We start from the raw sequence: 21,000 nt of genomic DNA on the forward strand, positions 1-21,000 counted from the left end.
CCAAAGTATTAACCAATTGCTTTTAAAAGTAGTAGTTGGCCGGAAGCGGCGGCTCACACCTGTAATCCCAGCACTTTGGGAGGCCGAGGCGGGTGGATCGAGTTTGAGACCAGCCTGACCAACATAGTGAAAACCCATCTCTACTAAAAATACAAATTAGCCAGGCATGATGGCGGGTGCCTGTAATCCCACCTACTCAGGAGGCTGAGGCAGGAGAATCGCTTGAACCTGGGAGGCGGAGGTTGCAGTGAGCCGAGATGCCGTCATTGCCCTCCAGCCTGGGCAACAAGAGCGAAACTCCAGCTCAAAAAAAAAAAACAAAAAGAAAGAAAGAAAAAAATAGTAATAGTCAAAATGTCATAAGATGTTTTCTTTTCTAAACTAAAAGTAGTCCAAGATGAGCCAATTAAGAGGATTATCATGGAAAGTAAAATAAGCCAGGCACAGTGGCTCATGCCTATAATCCCAGCACTTTGGGAGGCCAAGGCAGGAGGACTGCTTGAACCCAGGAGTTTGAGACCAGCCTGGGCAACAGTGGGAAACTCTGTCTCTACGAAAAATACAAAAATTAGCTAGGCATGGTGGCTCACACCTGTAATCCCAGCACTTTGGAAGGCCAAGGCAGGTGGATCACCTGTGGTCAGGAGTTTGAGACCCACCTGACCAACATGGAGAAACCCCGTCTCTGCTAAAAATACATAATTAGCCAGGCATTGTGGCACATGCCTGTAATCCCAGCTACTCGTAAGGCTGAGGCAGGAGAATCGCTTGAACCTGGGAGGTGAAGGTTGCGGTGAGCCGAGATCACGCCATTGCACTCTAGCCTGGGCAACGAGAGCTAAACTCCATCTCAATAAAAAAGAAAGAAAGAAAGAAAAATGCAACAATTAGCCAGGCACGGTGGCACACGCCTATAGTACCAGCTACTCAGGAGGCTGAAGTGGGAGGATCACCTGAGCCCAGGAGGCAGGGGTTGCAGTGAGCCGAGATCATGCCACTGCATGCCAGCCTGGGTGAAAAAGTGAGACTCTGTCTCAAAATAATAAAGAAAAAGAAAAAAAAAAAAAAAAAAAAAGAACGTAAAATATTTCTTTGAAGCAATTTTCATGATACTAGGATTAATTCCTATAACCAATGCCTGGGCTGCATGGTACAAACTTGGGCCACCCTGCACCTCATCCCCTTTCCCCTCCTTGATGGAATTTGGAGGTGACTGGTTAAAAACTCAAACTGATGGAGTTGAAGAGGGAAGGAAGAGGAGGGTATTCCAGGCACAGGACGGTCTCCCAGCCCCAGCATCGGGGCATGGTCTCTCCTGTGTTCTCCATTGAAGCACCTCTTCCACTTCCCACTTGAAACCCCCACTGACCCAAAGGCCCTGCAGGCAGGGCTTGGGGCATCTCTGGCACCCAGCACAGTGCCAGGCACAGGTGGGCTTATGAGGATCTGCAAATGGGAGAGGAGTCCAGATACCCAGGAATGTGGCAGGGGGACACACAAGCAAAGACTCTGGTTATTCAAATATTTAAGGGGAGTGAACTGACATCTTTGATTTCCTTTGAAATTGCATTACAAATAAGACAGACTGATAATAGCCATTACTTTCGTTCTCTTTTTTTTTTTTTTTTGAGACACAGTTTCACTGCTGCCCAGGCTGGAGTGCAGTGGCACAATCTCAGCTCACTGCATCCTCTGCCTCCTGGGTTCAAGCGATTCTCTCGTGCCTCAGCCTCTCAAGTAACTGGGATTACAGGCATATGCCACTATGCCCAGCTAATTTTTTTTTTTTTTTTTGAGATGGGATCTCACTCTGTCGCCCAGGCTGGAGGGCAGTGGTGTGATCTCGGCTCCCTGCAACCTCCACCTCCACCTTCCAGGTTCAAACGACTCACCTGCCTCAGCCTCCCAAGTAACTGGGATTACAGGTGTGCACCACCACGTCCAGCTAATTTCTGTACATTTAGTAGAGACAGGGGTTTTACCATTTTAGCCAGGCTGGTCTTCAACTCCTGAGCTCAAGTGATCCGCCTGCTTCAGCCTCCCAAAGTGCTGGGATTACAGGCGTGAGCCACTGTGCCCGGCCTTTAGCCATTACTTTCAATGGAAAAACTGCAATTACCTTCAAACCAACCTAACAGACACAAGAATGCGCAGATGGACAAATATGTCAGGAAGCAATGCTGGCAGTATGTTCTTGGAAGAACTGAGTACACAGGGGTTTGCTATAAAATTCTTAAAATTTTTTGAAAAGTTTGGAAATTTTCATAATAAAATGTTAGAGAAAAAACTTTAGCTATTCTTCTAAAGACATAACCTAAACTGGTTACATGATTTAAGAAAAAAATACACTATTAATAAAAGAGGATATAAGTTTTAAATTTCAAAGCATGTCCACTACAGACCCTCTTTGACTTGGCCTCTTGGGAATGGCCCTCCTGGGTTTCCAACCTGCCTTGCCCAAGACCCAGGAGGAGCTTCAGAAGCCATCAAAGGCAACAACAAAAATATGGCAGGAATAAACATATAAATTATGCATGTAGCTGGCTGAGAAGGGCCTCAAGGTCACTCTGTAGATATCAACTGACTCTGCCTGTTGAGCCTAAGGCCATTGCAAGGGATACATATTTTCTCTATCTCCATTTTTTTTCTTTTTTTTGGAGACAGGGTCTCATTCTGTTGCCCAGGCTGGAGTGCAGTTGTATGATCACAACTCACTGCAGCCTCCAGTTCCTGGGCTCAAGTGATCCTCTTGCCTCAGCCTCCCAAGTAACTGGGACTACAGGCATGCGCCACTGCAAATGGCCTATTTCCATTTTAAACACTGAGTCTGGTGCCCATGGCTTTGAGATTTACCTTGAGGACGACTGAAAAGTCGACGTCTTTCGTTTCCTTCAGGCCAAGAGGAATCAGGGGAATCGTAAATGCCTCCCTATGAGGAACACAACAAGGTATGTATGAACACCCCCAACCGGACCCCTGTGCACCCCACGGCCTTGCCCTCAGCAGCCCAGCTCAGGTGTGTGCCCCCTCCTTACCCCATCCAGTACTCACCTGGCTGACAGGCTCATTTTCCATAAGGATGACTCTGGTCATGCCCCACCCTCTGCTCTAAAACTGACCCCGCTCCCTAAGACTGCTGGACCACCCCTCCTAACACATCAGGCCCCTGGCATCTTGACACTGATTTATCTTCCAGTTTCAATGCCTCAATGGTTCCTTTTTTATTTTATTATTATTTTTTTTAGAGACTCTTGTTCTGTCGCCCAGGCTGGAGTGCAATGGCGCAATCTCAGCTCACTGTAGCCTCCGCCTCTCGGGTTCAAGCAATTCTCCTGCCTCAGCCCCCCGAGTAACTGGGATTACAGGCACTGGACACCACACCCGGCTAATTTTTGTATACTTTTTTAGTAGCAATGGGGTTTCGCCATGTTGACCACGTTGGCCAGGCTGGTCTTCTGACCTCAAGCGATCCGCCCACCTTGGCCTCCCAATGTGCTGGGATGACGGGCATGAGCCTCTGAGCCCAGCTCAGTCTCAATGCTTCTTTCGGCAGCTGTGCTGAGAGTCTATTGTGTGCCAGGGTCTGTGCCTGGTGCACTTGCTGCTCCCACCTGGGTGCACCACCCTGCTGCCTCCTTTGTCAGCTCTTCACCCCCACCTCCTCTGCCCCCCTCAGCGGGCCCCACAGCTGTGGAAGCTCTCCAATACCCTCACATTCGCAACTCTGGGTTCGTAGGGGCCTCTTCTTTGGGAAGTGTCTAGGCGTCCCACCATCGGCACAGGAGATGCCGTCAGGGCAGGAGCCCCATCTGACACCGAAGTGCACCTGCCTCCCAGCCCAGGGTCAGACACCCTCCACCTCCTCTCCCCCAGCTGACCACTCCGCAACCACAGGTCGCCTGGGGAGTGCTCCCTGAGCCTACATTCCTAGGGGCAGGGCCAGCAGGAAGTGAACGAAGCTCAGGCTGTGTTTTGCAAACAGGGATTTAGCTCCCTGACCTGTAACAGGAGACCTCCTTGGGCTGCTCAGCCCAGCCCCACAAGAAGGCCAGGAAGGCTGGGCAGGGCAAGGGGACAATGCAGCTGTAAGCTGAACCTGGCTCTGCAGTGTAGCTGTGCTACAGCCAGGTGAGTCCCATCCGGGGGCATGGAAAGCCGGATCCTGCTGAAGGCTCCTCCAGGCTACGCAGGGCGGGAAGCCAGGTTTGCAGCTGTCCAGGCAACGAGAAGAGGAGGAGCGAGTGTCCTGAGTCCCAGCTCCAGGGTACCCCAGCCCCAATGTGGCACTGACAGCGCCCTCTAGGTGCCTTCTGGCCTCCCTGAGTTTTCCCATCTGCACCATGAGGTTCTTTCTTTCCCGCCTACCTCCTAGAAGACTGTAAAGATCAACCATGCTAAGAAAGAAACAGTCTACTTTGAAAACACAGTAGTGCAGGCCAGGTGCAGTGGCTCACGCCTATAATCCCATCACTTTAGGAGGCTGAAACGGGTAGATCACCTGAGGTCAGGAGTTCAAGACCAGCCTGGCCAACATGGTAAAACCCCATCTCTACTAAAAATACAAAAACTACCTGGGCATGGTGGTGTGTGCCTGTAATCCCAGCTACTCAGGAGGCTGAGGCAGGAGAATCACTTCAACCAGGAGGTGGAGGTAGCAGTGAGCCAATATCACGCCACTGCACTCCAGGCCTGGGCAACAGAGCGAGACTCCATCTCAGGAAAAAAAAAAACAAAGAAAAAAAAAAGATCAACCATGCTAAGAAAGAAACAATCTACTTTGAAAACAGGGCCGGGCATGGTGGCTCACACCTGTAATCCCAGCTCTTTGGGAGGCCGAGGCTGGCGGATTACGAGGTCAGGAGATCGAGACCATCCTGGCTAACGGTGAAACCGCGTCTCTACTAAAAATACAAAAAATTAGCCAGGCAAGGTGGCGGGCGCCTTTAGTCCCAGCTACTCGGGAGGCTGAGGCAGGAGAATGGTGTGAACCCAGGAGGCAGAGCTTGCAGTGAGCCGAGATCGTGCCACTGCACTCCAGCCTGGGCGACAGAGTGAGACTCCGTCTCAAAAAAAAAAAAAAAGAAAGAAAAAAAAGAAAACAGAAGAGCGCAGGACCCAAATGCATGGTGCCGTGTTGAATCTGCACAGCTCTCCCTCTTCCCAATGACACAGGGCAGTGACTGGCCACTCTAGAGCCCAGGGACCACTCCAGAGACCTTCGGTTCACTCTGTGGGAAGCCCTGTGTTGCACGTCCCTGCTCTTCCGCATAGCAAATGCGAATGTGGAACAGCCAACATTTATTCCCAAACTTTGACCCCATCTCACCTCCTCCAGAACCTGAACCTTTTGGACAAACACTGGAATTGAACACCAGAGCATAGGCTGGGAGAACCTTCCATTAGCTGTCGCACTGACTGGGCATTCAAAACTGCACAGGAGGCCGGGTGTGGTGGCTCATGACTAATCCCAGCACTTTGGGAGGCTGAGGTGGGTGGATCACGAGGTCAGGAGTTCGAGACCAGCCTGGCCAACATGGTGAAACCCCGTCTCTACTAAAAATACAAAAAATTAGCTGGGCATGGTGGCATGCGCCTGTAGTCCCAGCTACTCAGGAGGCTGAGGCAGGAGGATTGCTCGAACCTGGGAGGCGGAGGTTGCGGTGAGCCGAGATCGTGCCACTACACTCCAGCCTGGGTGACAGAGAGAGACTCCATCTCAAAAAAAAATAAAACAAACAAACAATAAAAACCATACAGGAGCCCACAGGTAAGCCAGGCATGGGGTGTCACAAAGGGAAGAGCCAGCGAGCTTTCACACACTGACGCCTCCCCTCCAGCTCTGAAACCACCCCGGTGCCCTGCAGAGGACCAGCAGCAGGAAACACACATTCCATAGGTGACTCAAGGTTCCCAAATCCCGGGAGCTATTTTCTGACTGAGTTTCCCCTGGGGCCCACCTACTTTTTGAGAAGTCTCATGCCCACACTGAAAAAGCACGTAAACCCTTCTCTGAACTGTCTCAAAGTTATTTCTCCTTAAAAAGAAGCATTTCGCTTAGGGTTTTGTTTTGTTTTTGTGTTTTTTGAGACAGGACTTTTTTCTGTTGCCATTACTGCAGTCTCGACCTCCCTGGCTCAAGTGATCTTCCCACCTCAGCCTTCTGAGTAGCTGAGACTACAGGTGTGCACCACCATGCCCGGCTAATTTTCCTATTTTTTGTAGAGATGGGGTTTCACTATGTTGCCCAGGCTGGCCTTGAACTCCTGGGCTCAAGCGATCCCCCACCTCAGCCTCCTGAAGAGCTGGGATTACAGGCATAAGGCAAGAGGGGCATTTCTTTCATAGTTAGATCTCCATTTTTGGAGATGTATTGCAATTCTGAGGGATGGTGTTGTTGGCTTTCACCTTGAAGAAATCGATTCCAAAATTGAGTTATGGAGAATGATACGATAGAGTGCCTTCAAAACTGACCTAGGGGCCAGGCACAGTGGCTCACATCTGTAATCCCAGCACTTTGGGAGGCCAAGGTGGGCAGATTACTTGAGAACAGGAGTTCAAGACCAACCTGGCCAACATGATGAAACCCTGTCTCTACTAAAAAAAAATAAAAAAAATAAAAAAAAACCAAAAAAAACACAATTAGCCACGTGTGATGGTGCACGCCTGTAATCCCAGCTACTCAGGTGGCTGAGGCACAAGAATCGCTTGAACCCAGGAGGTGGAGATTGCAGTGAGCTGAGATTGCGCCACTGCACTCCAACCTGGGTAAGACAGGGAGACTCTGTGTCAAAAAAAAAAAAAAAAAAAAAAAAAAAAGGAAATACAACCTTAAAAGGAGACTGGTGTGTTACTTTAATTTGGATTTTTCTGTTTCAGTTTATCACCTCCAGCTAGGAAACAGACTGCAGTCCAACGTAAGTACAGTGCACAGAATCTCTGTGTGTGCATAGTGGCCTCCCCTTACAGGGTCAAATTTGGCCTTTGGCCTTAATCCCAAAGTATTTGTGTATGCTTTTTGTTCCTTGGCAAATAAATGAGGAAATAATTAGCCAACATTGGAAAGGTATTGTCCTAACAATGTCCCTTTAATATTTCTTAGGAAAGTTATGGTGACCCACTAAAATATCCTTGCTCAATGTCTGTTCAGTTGAATTTAATAACATATCTTGCTAATGTTTGCATGTCTATGAAATGTGACTACGCGGAATTAATGAAAATTAACTATAAAATCCAAGGCTTCTAACTTTTAAACTTATCTTGGCTCATCACATATATTTACACTAGATTTTATACTGTCTTCATTTGTTTTTTTTTGTCTGTTTGTTTGTTTTGAGACAGAGTCTTGCTCTGTCAGCCGGGCTGGAGTACAGTAGTGTGATCTCGGCTCACTGAAACGTCCAACTCCCGGGTTCAAGCAATTCTGCCTCAGCCTCTGAGAAGCCAGGATTACAAGTGTGCACCACCATGCCTGGCTATTTTTTTTTTATTCTTAGTAGAGACGGGGTTTCACCATGTTGGCCAGACTGGTCTCGAACTCCTGACCTCAGGTGATCCACCCGCCTCAGCCTCCCAAAGTGTTGGGATTACGGGAGTGAGCCACCGTGCCCGGCCTCACAAATGCTTTTGTCCAACACTGCAGGTATTTCCCAACAAATGGGCTCATCCCTTCCAGTCTAGCACCTCACTCAACCCCAAACCTGATAGTTCTCTCACTTCCGAAAGTGGGGGCTGCCACACCCCAGTCTAGAACGCTATCTGACCTCTTTGTGCAGCACCCTGGATGTACGAAGGATCTCTGGCTCAGAGGCTTCTGGAAGGTGTGCTGCTCCCACTTACTCTGTGTTCTGATAGACGCCCACCGAGATGTTCAGCCCCTCCAGCTCTTCCTTGAGCATCTGCAGGTCTGAGTTGACGAAGCTCAGCTCCAGCCGCACTTGCTCCCGCACCTTTGAGTTTGTGGCCACTCTGTTCAAAGAGAAGAGGGAGAGAAGTGCCCTCAGCCAGGTATCCTGGCTTCTAGGTGAGCAGACCCAATCCCCAGTCCCTGCAGGGAGGATCAGGGCACGGCTTGCAGAGGAGGGCCAGGAGTGTCGGTTAAGGTATCCCAGGGACACAGGGCACCTGCCCAGCTTGTAGCACACCTGCCAGTACGTGGAGCTGGGGACACAGGCAATGACACTGTGAGCTGCAGACATGAACTCTATGACATCCTGCAAACACTCAGTCTTGAGAAGAGAAAACAAAACTGCTCCCAGCCATGCCCTAAAATACCATAAGATACCCACTTGAAAAGAAATGAATGATTCCAGCCGGGCATGGTGGCTCGCGTCTGTAATCCCAGCACTCTGGGAGGCCGAGGCAGGTGGATCAGCTGAGGTCAGGAGTTCGAGACCAGCCTGGCCAACATATAGTGAAACTCTGTCTCTACTAAAAAATACAAAAACTAGCTGGGTGTGGTGGCGCACGCCTGTAGTCCCAGCTATGCAGAAGGCTGAGGCTTGAACCTGGGAGATAGGGGTTGCAGTGAGCTGAGATTATGCCACTGCACTCCAGCCTGGACAACAGAGCAAGGCTCCCTCTCAAAAAAAAAAAAAAAAAAAAAGAAATGAATGATTCCTTTCGGTGGGAGAAATCACAATACATAAATAAATAAACATAAAATTTGTTTTAAAAAAAGAAAGAAATGGATGATTATAGCTGGGCATGGTGGTGCATGCCTATAGTCCCAGGCAGGAGGATTGCTTGAGTCCCAGGAGGTTGATACTGCAGTGAGCTATGATCACACCACCGCAATCCAGCCTGGGTGACAGAGCAAGACACTGTCTCTAAAAACTAAAATAAGATAAAATGAAATAAAATATAAAAATATATAAGATAGAAAGTAAAATAAAATAAATGAATGAGACAATGAAGGGAGAGGTAATGCTTCCCAATTCATTCTGTAAGACTAGTATTAGCAATCCAAGCCTAGCAACATATAAATAGGATTGTACACCATAACTAAGTGGGATTTATCCCAGGAATGCAAGGTTGGTTTAACATCTGAAAATCAATATAATATAATATAATATATTAACAGAATAAAGGACAAAAAAACACATGGTGACTTCAACAGATACTGAAAACACTGTGACAAAATCCATCACAGATTCATAATAAAAATTCTCAACAAAGTAGGAATAAAAGAGAATTTATGAAATCTGATAAAAGACACCTATAAAAACCCACAGTTAACATCACACTTAGTGGTGAATGACTGCTTTCCTCTTCTCACCAGGAACAAGGCAAAGATGCCCACTTTTGCTATTTCTAATCAATGAGGCAAATAAATAAGTTAAAGGCATCCAGATTAGAAAGGAAGAAATAAAACTGTCTTTATTTACAGATGGCACTATCTTAAATATAGAAAATCCTAAGGCATCCATAAAACAAATATTAGTACTAATAAATTTAGCAAGGTCACAGGGTATAATCAATATACAAAAATCAATTCTTTTTTTTTTTTTCTCTAGACAGGGTATCAGTCTGTCACCTAGGCTGGAGTGCAATGTCACCATTATGGCTTACTACAGCCTCAACCTCCCAGGCTGAAGCCATCCTCCAGCCTCAGCCTCCCAAGGAGCTGGGACTACAGGTGCACACCACCACGCTGGCTAATTTTTGTGTTTCTTTGTAGAGATGGAGTCTCACTATGTTGCCCAGGCTGGCCCAGAAATCCTGGGCTCAAGCAATCTTCCTGCCTCAGCCTCCCAAAGTGCTGAGATTACAGGCATGAGCCACTGTGCCTGGCCAATTCTATTTCTGTATACTAGCAATGAACAATCTTGAAATTGAGAAAACCATTCCATTCACAATAGCATCAAAAAGAATAAAATACTCAGGAATAAACAAAAGAATCACAAGACATGTAAACTGAAAACTACAAAACAATGCTGAGATATATTAAAAGAAGAGCTATTCTATGTTTATGGATGGGAAGGCTCATTATTCTCAAGATATCAAGCCTCCTTAGTTGGTACATTCATTCGATGCAACCTCAATCAAAATCCCACTAACCTTTTTAATAGAAATCGGCAAGCTGATCCTAAAATTCATATGGAAATGCAAAAAAAACCTACAATAGGCAAAATAATTTTGAAAAATAAGAACAGAGTTGGAAGACAATTGATTTTAAAATTTACTAAAAAGCTGGGCTGGGCATAGTGGCTCACGTCTGTAATCCTAGCATTTTGGGAGGTTGAGGTGGGTAGATCACCTGAGGTCAGGAGTTCGAGACCAGCCTGGTCAACACAGTGAAACCCCATCTCTACTAAAAATACAAAAAATTAGCTGGGAGTGGTGGCGGACACCTATAATCCCAGCTACTCGGGAGCCTGATGCAGGAGAATCACTTGAACCCGGAAGGCAGAGGTTGCAGTGAGCCAAGATCGCGCCACCGCACTCCAGCCTGGGCAACAAGAGCAAAACTCCATCCCCAAAAAAAAAATTAAAAATAAACTTACTAAGAAGCCATAGTCATCAAGATAGCATGGTACTGACATAAAGATAGGCAATGAAACAGAATAAAAGTCCAGGAATAGGCCGGGTGTGGTAGCTCACGCCTGTAATCCCAGCACTTTGGGAGGCCGAGACGGACGGATCACGAGGTCAGGAGATCGAGACCATCCTGGCTGACACAGTGAAACCCTGTCTCTACTAAAAATGCAAAAAATTAGCCAGGCATGGTGGTGGGCACCTGTAGTCCCAGCTACTCGGGGGGCTGAGGCAGGAGAATGGCGTGAACCCTGGAGGCGGAGCTTGCAGTAAGCTGAGATAGCACCACTGCACTCCAGCCTGGGCAAAAGAGCGAGACTCCGTCTCAAAAAAAAAAAAAAAAAAAAAAGAAGAAGAGTCCAGGAATAAATGTTTACATTTATGTAGTAAATCTTTACAATTGATTTTGAACAAAAGTGCCAAATCAATTCAATGTGGAAAAGATTATTGTTTCAACAAATAGCGCTAAAGCAGGTTGACATCCATAGGTACGTCAGGGTCCCTAAAACCACCCCCAAGTTCAGTGTTAATCTAGGAGGACTTGCAAAAGCCATGGCTATGGTTTACGACAGCAAAAGACACAAAGCATAATGAGCAAAGGGAAAGGCACATGGGGTGAAATTGGGAGGAGGCCCGGCCCAGGCTTCTAGGGGTCCTCTCCCAGTGGAATCCCATAGACCGTGCTTAACTCCCCTAGCAAGGAGTTGTGACAACACACGTAAAATGCCATCTACCAGGGAAGCTCAGAGACTCCGTGTCCAGGGTTTTTACTGGGGGCTGATAGCATAGGCACCTCTGCCTAGCATGCTCCAAAATTCTGGATTCCCAGAAGGAAGGCAAGTGGTTCCACATAAACCATACCATTTGTACAAACAGTTCAGGCACAGTGAGTCAATCTTATCAGTCTGGGAATGGTGAGAACACTTGTAAAATCGAAGTCTCCGCCCTCACCACGTGTGACAACACTCTTCCTCTTGTGGCCCTGGAAGTCCACACACATGCACATTTGGACTGCCCCAGAAAATAAGATACTGGAGGCTCAGCTTGGTGAATTTCATCAATTTAGAGATGTTTGTGTGTGTATGGCTATGGCACCAGTAAGAAATACATTTTAGGCCAGGTGCAGTGGCTCACATCTGTAATCCCAGCACTTTGGGAGGCCGAGGCACGCGGATCACTTGAGGCCAAGAATTCGAGATCAGTCTGGGCCACATGGTAAAACCCCGTCTCTATTAAAAATACAAAAATTAGCCAGGCATAGTGGCACATGCCTGTAGTCCCAGCTACTCAGGAGGCTGAGGTATGAGAATCGCTTGAACCCGGGAGGTGGAGGTTGCAGTGAGCTGAGATCGCACCACTGCACTCCAGCCTGGGTGACAGAGCAAGACTCCATCACGAAAAAAAGAAAAAAGAAATACATTTTATTTTACAACTCAGTACATGCATGCACACACACACACAGACACATGCCCCTGCAACAAAAGTCTCACAGAAGTCATAGGCGTGATCCACTCCAGCATAGTCTAGTCTACTCTAATAACTTCTTTTTAAAACACAATTATGTTTGCAACCCTCCAATTCTCTGATTATCTGACACCAACTGGGTATCCAACAATTCAATTCGATTCTGACCCCAGCTCCCAGGTTAAGCACATACCCCACAGAGTAGGGGCTCGGTCCCACAAGGCTGCCCCCATTTTAGGGACCAGTCACACATCCTGGGAGAGAGGGGGATACTTGTGCTTCTGACTGATGAGCTGTCAATCAAGGGTTCCCACTGCCACCTCCTCAGGTTTGGTAATTCACCAGAAAGACTCCCAGAACATAGGAAAGCACCTGATGGACCAGTACTGGTTTATGTTATTCAATTCAGGAACAGCCAATTGGAAGAGGTGTACACGGCAAGTTATGGTGGGAGAGGGGCAGGGCTTCCATGCTCACTCCAGACACCTCAATGCGTTCACCAACCCAGAAGCTCCCTGAACCTCATCGTTCAGAATTTTATTCTATTCTATTCTTTCTATTCTATTCTATTCTATTCTATTCTATTCTATTCTATTCTATTCTATTCTATTCTATTCTACTCTATTTTATTCTATTATTTTTGGGAGAGGGTCTTGTTTTGTCACCCAGGCTGGAGTGCAGTGGCACGATCATGGCTTACTGCAGCCTCGCCCTCCAGGGCTCAAATGATCCTCCCACCTCAGACTCCCAAGTAGCTGGGACTACAGGCATGCACCACCACACCCGGCTAATTTTTGTATTTTTTCACCATGTTGCCCAGTCCAGTCTCCAACTCCTGGGCTCAAGCAATCCGCCCGCCTCAGGCTTCCAAAGTGCTGGGATTACAGGCGTAAGCCACGACGCCCAGCCTTACTTTATTTTTTTGTATAGATGGTGTCTTGCTATATTCCCTAGGCTGGTCTCCAACTCCTGGGCTCCTGGGCTTGAGTGATCCTCCCTCACCCTCCTGAGTAGCTGGAACTACAGATATGCACCATTGCGCCTGGCTAACGTAGGTTTTTTGTGGGTGTGTGTGAGATGGAGTCGCCCAGGCTGGAGTGCAGTGGCGTGATCTTGGCTCACTGCATGCTCCGCCTCCCGGGTTCCAGTGATTCTCCTGCCTCAGCCTCCCGAGTAGCTGGGACAGTGATTCTCCTGCCTCAGCCTCCTGAGTAGCTGGGACTACAGGCGCCCGCCACCACGCCCGGCTAATTTATTGGATTTTTAGTAGAGAGGGGTTTCACCATGTTAGCCAGGATGGTCTTGATCTCCTGACCTCGTGATCCACCTGTCTCAGCCTCCCAAAGTGCTGGGATTACAGGCATGAGCCACCGGGCCCGGCCTTTTTTTTTTTTTTTTTTTTTTTTTGAGGCAGAGTCTCACTCTTTCCCCGGGGCTGGAATGCAGTGGTGCGATCTCAGCTCACTGCAACCTCCACCTCCCAGGTTCAAGCAATTCTCCTGCCTCAGGCTCCCGAGTAGCTGGGATTACAGGAGCCTGTCACCATACCCAGCTAATTTTTGTATTTTTAGTAGAGACGGGGTTTCACCATGTTGGCCTGGTCTCCACCTCCTGACCTCAGGTGATCCACCCACCTCGGCCTCCCGAAGTGCTGGGATTATAGGCGTGAGCCACCGTGACCAGCCTAATGCAGGGTTTATGGAGGCTTCATTACGTATAGATGATTAAATCATTGTCCACTGGTGACTGAGCTCGATCTCCAGCCTCTCTCCCTTCTCCAGAGGTGGTGTAGGGAGGAGCTGAAATTTCCAGCCCTCTCACCATGGCTCGTGCTTTCTGGGGATCAGCATCCATGCTAAAGCCTCCCACCAAGAGTGATCTCATTAGCATACAAAAGATACTTTTATCACTCAGGAGCTCTGTGCCAGGAACACAGGAACAGGACAAAGACCAAATATTTATCTTTTATTATGCCACAGCAACGCACTGAATTGATGTCATTACACACCACAGGTCACAATCTGCAGCTTGTAAAACCTGTGCTACAAAGAGCTTATTGAGAAAACGACTGATCCTGTAGCTGATAATGTTCACAAGGATTGGGGTGGGGGCGGAATCCTCCCATCCCTCAGTATCAGGAATGGGTTCATTTCTTCTTACAAATGGGATTCCTTTTGTCTAGTGAATATAAAATGTGTTCCAAATATATTCCCTTCCTCCTATTGCCTGCCAGGAAGCTCAGAGACAAACCATGGCTCACATTTCACAAAGTATATAGGACTTTGTGGCATGCACTAGCCTTACCTCCAGCTAAATCTCTCCTTTATTCTTCTTTCTCTTGCCTTCATATCTTCATTCACTCCTGATTTAATCTTACATGTTGTATGAATATGTTAAGGTACTTCAAATCTACTTTAAAATGAGGGAAGATAAATAATTATAATTCAATTATAATTCCTAGAGGACAAGCCTTCTTTCTCTTGGTATTTTTTTCCTAGAATCTGGCATAGCCCTTTCCACATCATGGGGGCGCTGAACAAATTTTAGTTCATGGAAGAACAAATGACAGAGTGAAGACTACTCCCTCTAGGCAGTGAGGGAGCTGATTGGTGCTTAGTACCACAGTAGGTTCGACTTAAATGTAAAAACTAAGGCTGGGCACAGAGGTTCACACCTGTAATCCCAGCACTCTGGGAGGCCAAGGTGGACAGGTCAACTGAGGTCAGGAATTCAAGATCAGCCCGGCCAACATGGTGAAACCCCATCTCTACTAAAAATACAAAAATTATCTGGGCATGGGGGCACACGCCTGTACTCTCAGCTACTCGGGAGGCTGAGGCAGGAGAATCACTTGAACCTGGGAAGCGGAGATTGCAGTGAGCAGTGATCACGCCACTGCACTCCAGCCTGGCGACAGAGCGAGTCTCCATCTCAAAAAAAAAAAAAATTAAAATAGGCCGGGCACAGTGGCTCACACCTATAATACTAGCACTTTGGGAGGCCGAGGTGGGCAAATCACCTGAGGTCAGGAGTTGGAGACCAGCCTGACCAACGTGGAGAAATCTCGTCTCTATTGAAAATACAAAATTAGCCGGGCATGGTGGCAGGCACTTGTAATCCCAGCTACTTGGAAGGCTGAGGCAGGAGACTCGCTTGAACCCGGGAGGCACAGGTTGCGGTGAGCCGAGATCGCGCCACTGCACTCCAGCCTGGGCAACAAGAGCGAAACTCCGTCTCAAAAAAGAAAAAATAAAATAAAATAAAAATAAATAAAAACTGAGACCCTAAGAACCCCACCAAAATCCCTAGAGAGCTTCCACGTAATGCCAACTCTTTATTTTTCCACCTTTATATATAAATTTGCCATGTCTCCCCCCTCCCAGCTTGGCAAAACATTTTTTTTTTAATTTTAGTTTTTTTTTTTAATAGAGTCAGGGGTCTAAACATATTGCCCAGGCTGGTCTCAAACTGCTAAGACAAAGCAATCCTCTTGCCTCATCCTCCCAAAGTGCTAGGATTATAGGTGTGAGCCATCGCGCCTGGCCTGGCAACAATTTTTGATTTAAGATTTGCCACAAGGCCAGGCGCGGTGGCTCACGCCTGTAACCCCAGCACTTGGGGAGGCCAAGGCGGGCGGATCACGAGGTCTGGAGTTTGAGACCAGACTGGCCAACACAGTGAAACCCCGTCTCTACTAAAAATACAAAAGTTGGCCGGGCGCGGTGGCTCATGCCTATAATCCCAGCACTTTGGGAGGCCGAGGTGGGCAGATCACGAGGTCAGGAGATCAAGACCATCCTGGCTAACACAGTGAAACCCTGTCTCTACTAAAAATACAAAAAAATTAGCTGTGTGTGGTGGTGGGCGCCTGTAGTCCCAACTACTCAGAAGGCTGAGGCAGAAGAATGGCGTGAACCTGGGAGGCAGAGCTTGCAGTGAACAGAGATCGTGCTACTGCACTCCAGGCTGGGTGACAGAGCGAGACTCCGTCTCAAAAAAAAAAAAAAAAAAAAAATACAAAAGTTAGCTGGGCATGGTGGCACACCCCTGTAGTCCCAGCTACTCAGGAGGCTGAGGCAGGAGAATCGCTTGAACCTGGGAGGCGGAGGCTGTGGTGAGCCAAGATCATCACACCACTGCACTCCAGCTTGGGCAACAGAGCGAGACTCCATCTCAAAAAAAAAAAAAAAAAAGATTTACAAGAAAGCCAGGTGAAGTGGGTCATTCCTATGATCCTAGTGCTTTGAGAGGCTGAGGCAGGAGGATTGCTTGAGGCTAGGAGTTCAAGAGCAGCCGAAGCAACATAGTGAGACCCTGTCTCTAAAACAAATATGTTTTTTATTTTAGTTTTTATTTTTGAGATGGAGTATTTTTGAGATGGAGTCTTGCTCTGTCACCCACGCTGGAGTGCAGTGGTACGATCTTGGCTCACTGCAACCTCCACCTTCAGGTTCAAGTGATTCTCCTGCCTCAGCCTCCCGCGTAGCTGGAGTTACAGTGTGTGCCACCACACCCAGCTAATTTTTTGTATTTTTACTAGAGATGGGGTTTCACCCTGTAGGCCAGGCTAGTCTTGAACTCCTGACCTCAAGTGATCCACCTGCCTCTGCCTCCCAAAGTGCTGGGATTACAGGCGTGAGCCACCACACCTGGCCTAAACATTTTTTTTAAATACATTTCCAACAAATCAATGAGCTGCCCTTAAGATGTAGACCTCTTTAGGTCGGTCACTTTGAAACTGTTGGCAGCCAGGTGGGGTCTCAGGGTTGGTTTCTGTAATGCTGACCTTTGGTGCAACCATGATTCAGAAATCAACCCTGGCGTCTGAGCTTCGTTGCTAGCACAGGTGTGGGTCAGAGGCGTTCGAAGGACAGCGACTCCATTTTGAGTGAGGGCTGGAAAAAGAGGCTGAGACTTGCTGGGCTGCATTCTCAGAAAATTAGCCATTCCTAGCCTCTAAATGTTTACAGTAAAGGGAACAAATTAATAATGTTTTCTAAAACAGACCCAGAGCTGGGAGTGTCCAGATACCCCGATATCTGGAGAACAAAGGCATTCCTCAATTTTGCTTTAAAGATAATAATATCGGGCCGGGCGCCGTGGCTCACGCCTATAATCCCAGCACTTTGGGAGGCCGAGGTGGGCAGACCACGAGGTCAGGAGATATAGACCATCCTTGGCTAACACGGTGAAAACCTATCTCTACTAAAAATACAAAAAAATTAGCTGTGTGTGGTGGCGGGCACCTGTAGTCCCAGCTACTCGGCAAGCTGAGGCAGGAGAATGGCATGAACCCGGGAGGCAGAGATCAGGCCACTGCACTCCAGCCTGGGTGAAAGAGCCAGACTCCATCTCAAAAAAAAAAAAAAAATTAAAAAAAAGATAATATCGATTCCTGCAAAATATAGTAAGTAAGAAAATTATTATTATTATTATTATTTTTTTGGTGACGGGAGTCTTGCTGTGTTGCCCAGGCTGGAGTGCAGTGGCACAATCTTGGGAGGCTGAGGCAGGAGGATTACTTGAAGCCAGGAGTTCAACACCAGCCTGGGCAATATAGGGAGACCCCCATCTCTACAGAAAATTTGAAAATGAAAATTAGCTGGGAATGGTGGTATACGTGTATAGTCCCAGCTGCTTAGGAGGCTAAGGCAGGAGGATCACTTGAGCCCAGGAGTTTGGGTCTGCAGTGGGCTAGTGAGAGGTGACAGCATGCTGGCAGTCCTCACAGCCCTCGCTTGCTCTTGGTGCCTCCTCTGCCTGGGCTCCCACTTTGGCGACACTTGAGGAGCCCTTCAGCCCGCCGCTGCACTGTGGGAGCCCCTTTCTGGGCTGGCCAAGGCCCGAGCCGGCTCCCTCAGCTTCTGGGGAGGTGTGGAGGGAGAGGCGCGGGCGGGAACCAGGGCTGCCCGCGGTGCTTGCGGGCTAGCGCGAGTTCCGGGTGGGCGTGGGCTGGACGGGCCCCGCACTAGGAGCCGACGTCCGGCCCGCTGGCCCCGGGCAGTGAGGGGCTTAGCACCTGGGCCAGCAGCTGCTGTGCTCAATTTCTCGCCTGGCCTTAGCTGCCTTCCCGTGGGGCAGGGCTCAGCACCTGTAGCCCGCCATGCCTGAGCCTCCCCCCAACCCTCCGTGGGCTCCTGTGTAGCCCGAGCCTCCCCAACGAGCGCCGCCCCCTGCTCCACGGCACCCAGTCCTATCGACCGACCACCCAAGGGCTGACGAGTGCGGGTGCAGGGCGCCAGACTGGCAGGCAGCTCCACCTGCGGCCCTGGTGTGGGATCCACTGGGTGAAGCCAGCTGGGCTCCTGAGTCTGGTGGGGACGTGGAGAACCTTTATGTCTAGCTAAGGGATTGTAAATACACCGATCGGTACTCTGTATCTAGCTCAAGGTTTGTAAACACACCAATCAGCACCCTGTGTCTAGCTCAGGGTTTGTGAATGCACCAATCAACACTGTATCTAGCTACTCTGGTGGTGACTTGGAGAACCTTTGTGTTGACAATCTGTATCTAGCTCATCTGGTGGGGACATGGAGAACCTTTGTGTCTAGCTCAGGGATTGTAAATGCACCAATCAGCACCCTGTCAAAACAGACCACTGGGCTCTACCAATCAGCAGGATGTGGGTGGGGCCAGATAAGAGAATAAAAGCAGGCTGCCTGAGCCAGCAGTAGCAATCTGCTCTGGTCCCTTTCCACACTGTGGAAGCTTTGTTCTTTCACTCTTTGCAATAAATCTTGCTGCTGCTCACTCTTTGGGTCCACACTGCCTTTATGAGCTGTAACACTCACTGCGAAGGTCTGCAGCTTCACTCCTGAAGCCAGCGAGACCACAAACCCACCGGGAGGAAGGAACAACTCCAGACGAACAACTCCAGACGTGCCGCCTTAAGAGCTGTAACACTCACCGCAGAGGTCTGCAGCTTCACTCCTGAGCCAGCGAGACCACAAACCCACCAGAAGGAAGAAACTCCAAACACATCCGAACATCAGAGGGAACAAACTCCAGACACGCCGCATTTAAGCACTGTAACACTCACTGCGAGGGTCCGTCGCTTCATTCTTGAAGTCAGTGAGACCAAGAACCCACCAATTCCAGACACACTAGGATTGCACTGCTACACTCCAGTGTGGGCAACAGAGTGAGACCTCCTCTCAAAAAATAAATAAATAGGCATGGTGGCTCACACCTGTCATCGCAGCACTCTGGGAGGCCTAGGCACAAGGATTGCTTGAGCCCTGGAGTTTGAGACCAGCCTGAGCATCATAGGGAGACCCAGTCTCTACAAAAAAATTTTTTAAATTAGCCGAATGCCAGTCAGGTGTGGTGGCTCATGTCTGTAATCCCAGCACTTTCGGAGGCCGAGTGGGCGGATCACTTGAGGTCAGGAGTTTGAGAACAGCCTGGACAACATGGTGAACCCCCTCTCTATTAAAAATACAAAAATTAGCTGGGCATGGTGGTGCGTGCCTGTAATCTCAGCTACTAGGGAGGCTGAGGCAGGAGAATCGCTTGAACCCAGGAGGCAACAGAGCGAGACTCCATCTCAAAAAAAAAAAAAAATTAGCCTAGTATGGTGGTACACACCTGTGGAGGCTGAGGCGGGAGGACAGCTTGAGCCCAGAAGGTTGAGGCTGCAGTAAGCAGTGATCATACCACTGAACTCCAGGTTGGGCAACACAGCAAGACCCTGCCTCAAAATGAATAAATATAAAAATTTTATTTATTTATTATTTATGTATTTATTTATTTTGAGACAGAGTCTCGCTCTGTCACCCAGGCTGGAGTGCAATGGCATGATTGCAGCTCACTACAACCTCTGTCCCCCTGGTTCAAGCAATTCTCCTGCCTCAGCCTCCCAAGTAGCTGGGATTACAGGCGCACACCACCACACCCAGCTAATTTTCTTTTCTTTTTGTTAAGAGACAGGGTCTCACTCTGTCACCCAGGCTGGAGTGCAATGGCGTGATCTCGGCTCACTGCAACCTCGAACTCCTGGGCTCAGGGGATTCTCCAGCCTCAACCTCCCGAGTAGCTGGGATTACAGATGTGTGCCACCACGCGTGGCTAATTTTTGTATTTTTAGTAGAGACAAGGTTTAACCATGTTGGCCAGGCTGGCCTCAAACTCCTGACCTCAAATGATTTGCCCGCTTCAGCCTCCCAAAGTGCTGTGATTACAGACTTGAGCCACCACGCCTGGTCTAAAAAGTTTTTTTTTAAAGTAATACATGTGTATGTTGCATTCTGTCCCCATTTGTTTTAGTGTAATTATTTTTCTCCCAAGTCTTTTAATAAAACTATCCTTCCAGGAATAAGCACCACATTGACATAGTGACTTGCCGCAGCTTCAGCGACCTTATTAGAGCAGCTTAGCCTTAGTCCATCTGATCCCAAATCCCGCTCTGCCAGGGTTTCAGGAGGCTGGAGCGAGGACTGTCCCATCCCCTGCTGAGGTGGCTGATCAGCCAGACCGGCAGGACATCTGCTCCCAGCCTGTCTCTCGATGGAGGAAGGTGGGCCTTGATGTTGATGTCAGCCCCAAAGGCTATGGAGGGCCTGCAAACCCCACCACAGACACACACCAGCCCTCCCACAACTGACGGTGTGAGCTGTCATCAACCTCAAGTCACTCTCATGACAGCCAAAGCCACCTCACGTCACTCCTGACCCAGAATTTCATCACCCCCGTCCAGAGGTCACAAACTAAACTGAAGGCCTGAGGGACTTGTTCACCTGGCTCTCAGGATGTTACTATCCCCCCTCTGAAACGAGTCCCCAAAACTTAAAAATTCAACAATCGGCCAGGCACAGTGGGTCATGCCTGTAATCCCAGCACTTTGGGAGGCTGAGGCAGGCAGATCACTTGAGGTCAGGAGTTTGAGATCAGCCTGGCCAACATGGCAAAACCTCGTCTCTACTAAAAATACAAAAATTAGCCGGGCATGATGGCGCATGCTTGTAGTCCCAGCTACTCAGGAGGCTGAGGCAGGAGAATCACATG

At 48.5% G+C, this 21,000-nt stretch overlaps 1 protein-coding gene across 2 annotated transcripts in view; it reads right to left on the reverse strand.

Moving 5' to 3' along the window:
* The window catches only part of RHPN2 (rhophilin Rho GTPase binding protein 2), an 86,902-nt gene that overhangs the window by 40,293 nt on the left and 25,609 nt on the right, over positions 1 to 21,000 (reverse strand). For both annotated transcript variants that reach the window (XM_034944621.1, XM_055103753.2), the window contains exons 3-4: positions 7,837 to 7,965; positions 2,854 to 2,929 (exon numbers count right to left, since the gene is read on the reverse strand). In XM_034944621.1, the coding sequence (XP_034800512.1) occupies positions 2,854 to 2,929; positions 7,837 to 7,965 (205 nt within the window). The remainder of the gene's footprint in view (positions 1 to 2,853; positions 2,930 to 7,836; positions 7,966 to 21,000) is intronic.

Source organism: Pan paniscus, chromosome 20 (assembly GCF_029289425.2).
Source record: "Pan paniscus chromosome 20, NHGRI_mPanPan1-v2.0_pri, whole genome shotgun sequence".
NCBI lineage: Eukaryota > Metazoa > Chordata > Mammalia > Primates > Hominidae > Pan > Pan paniscus.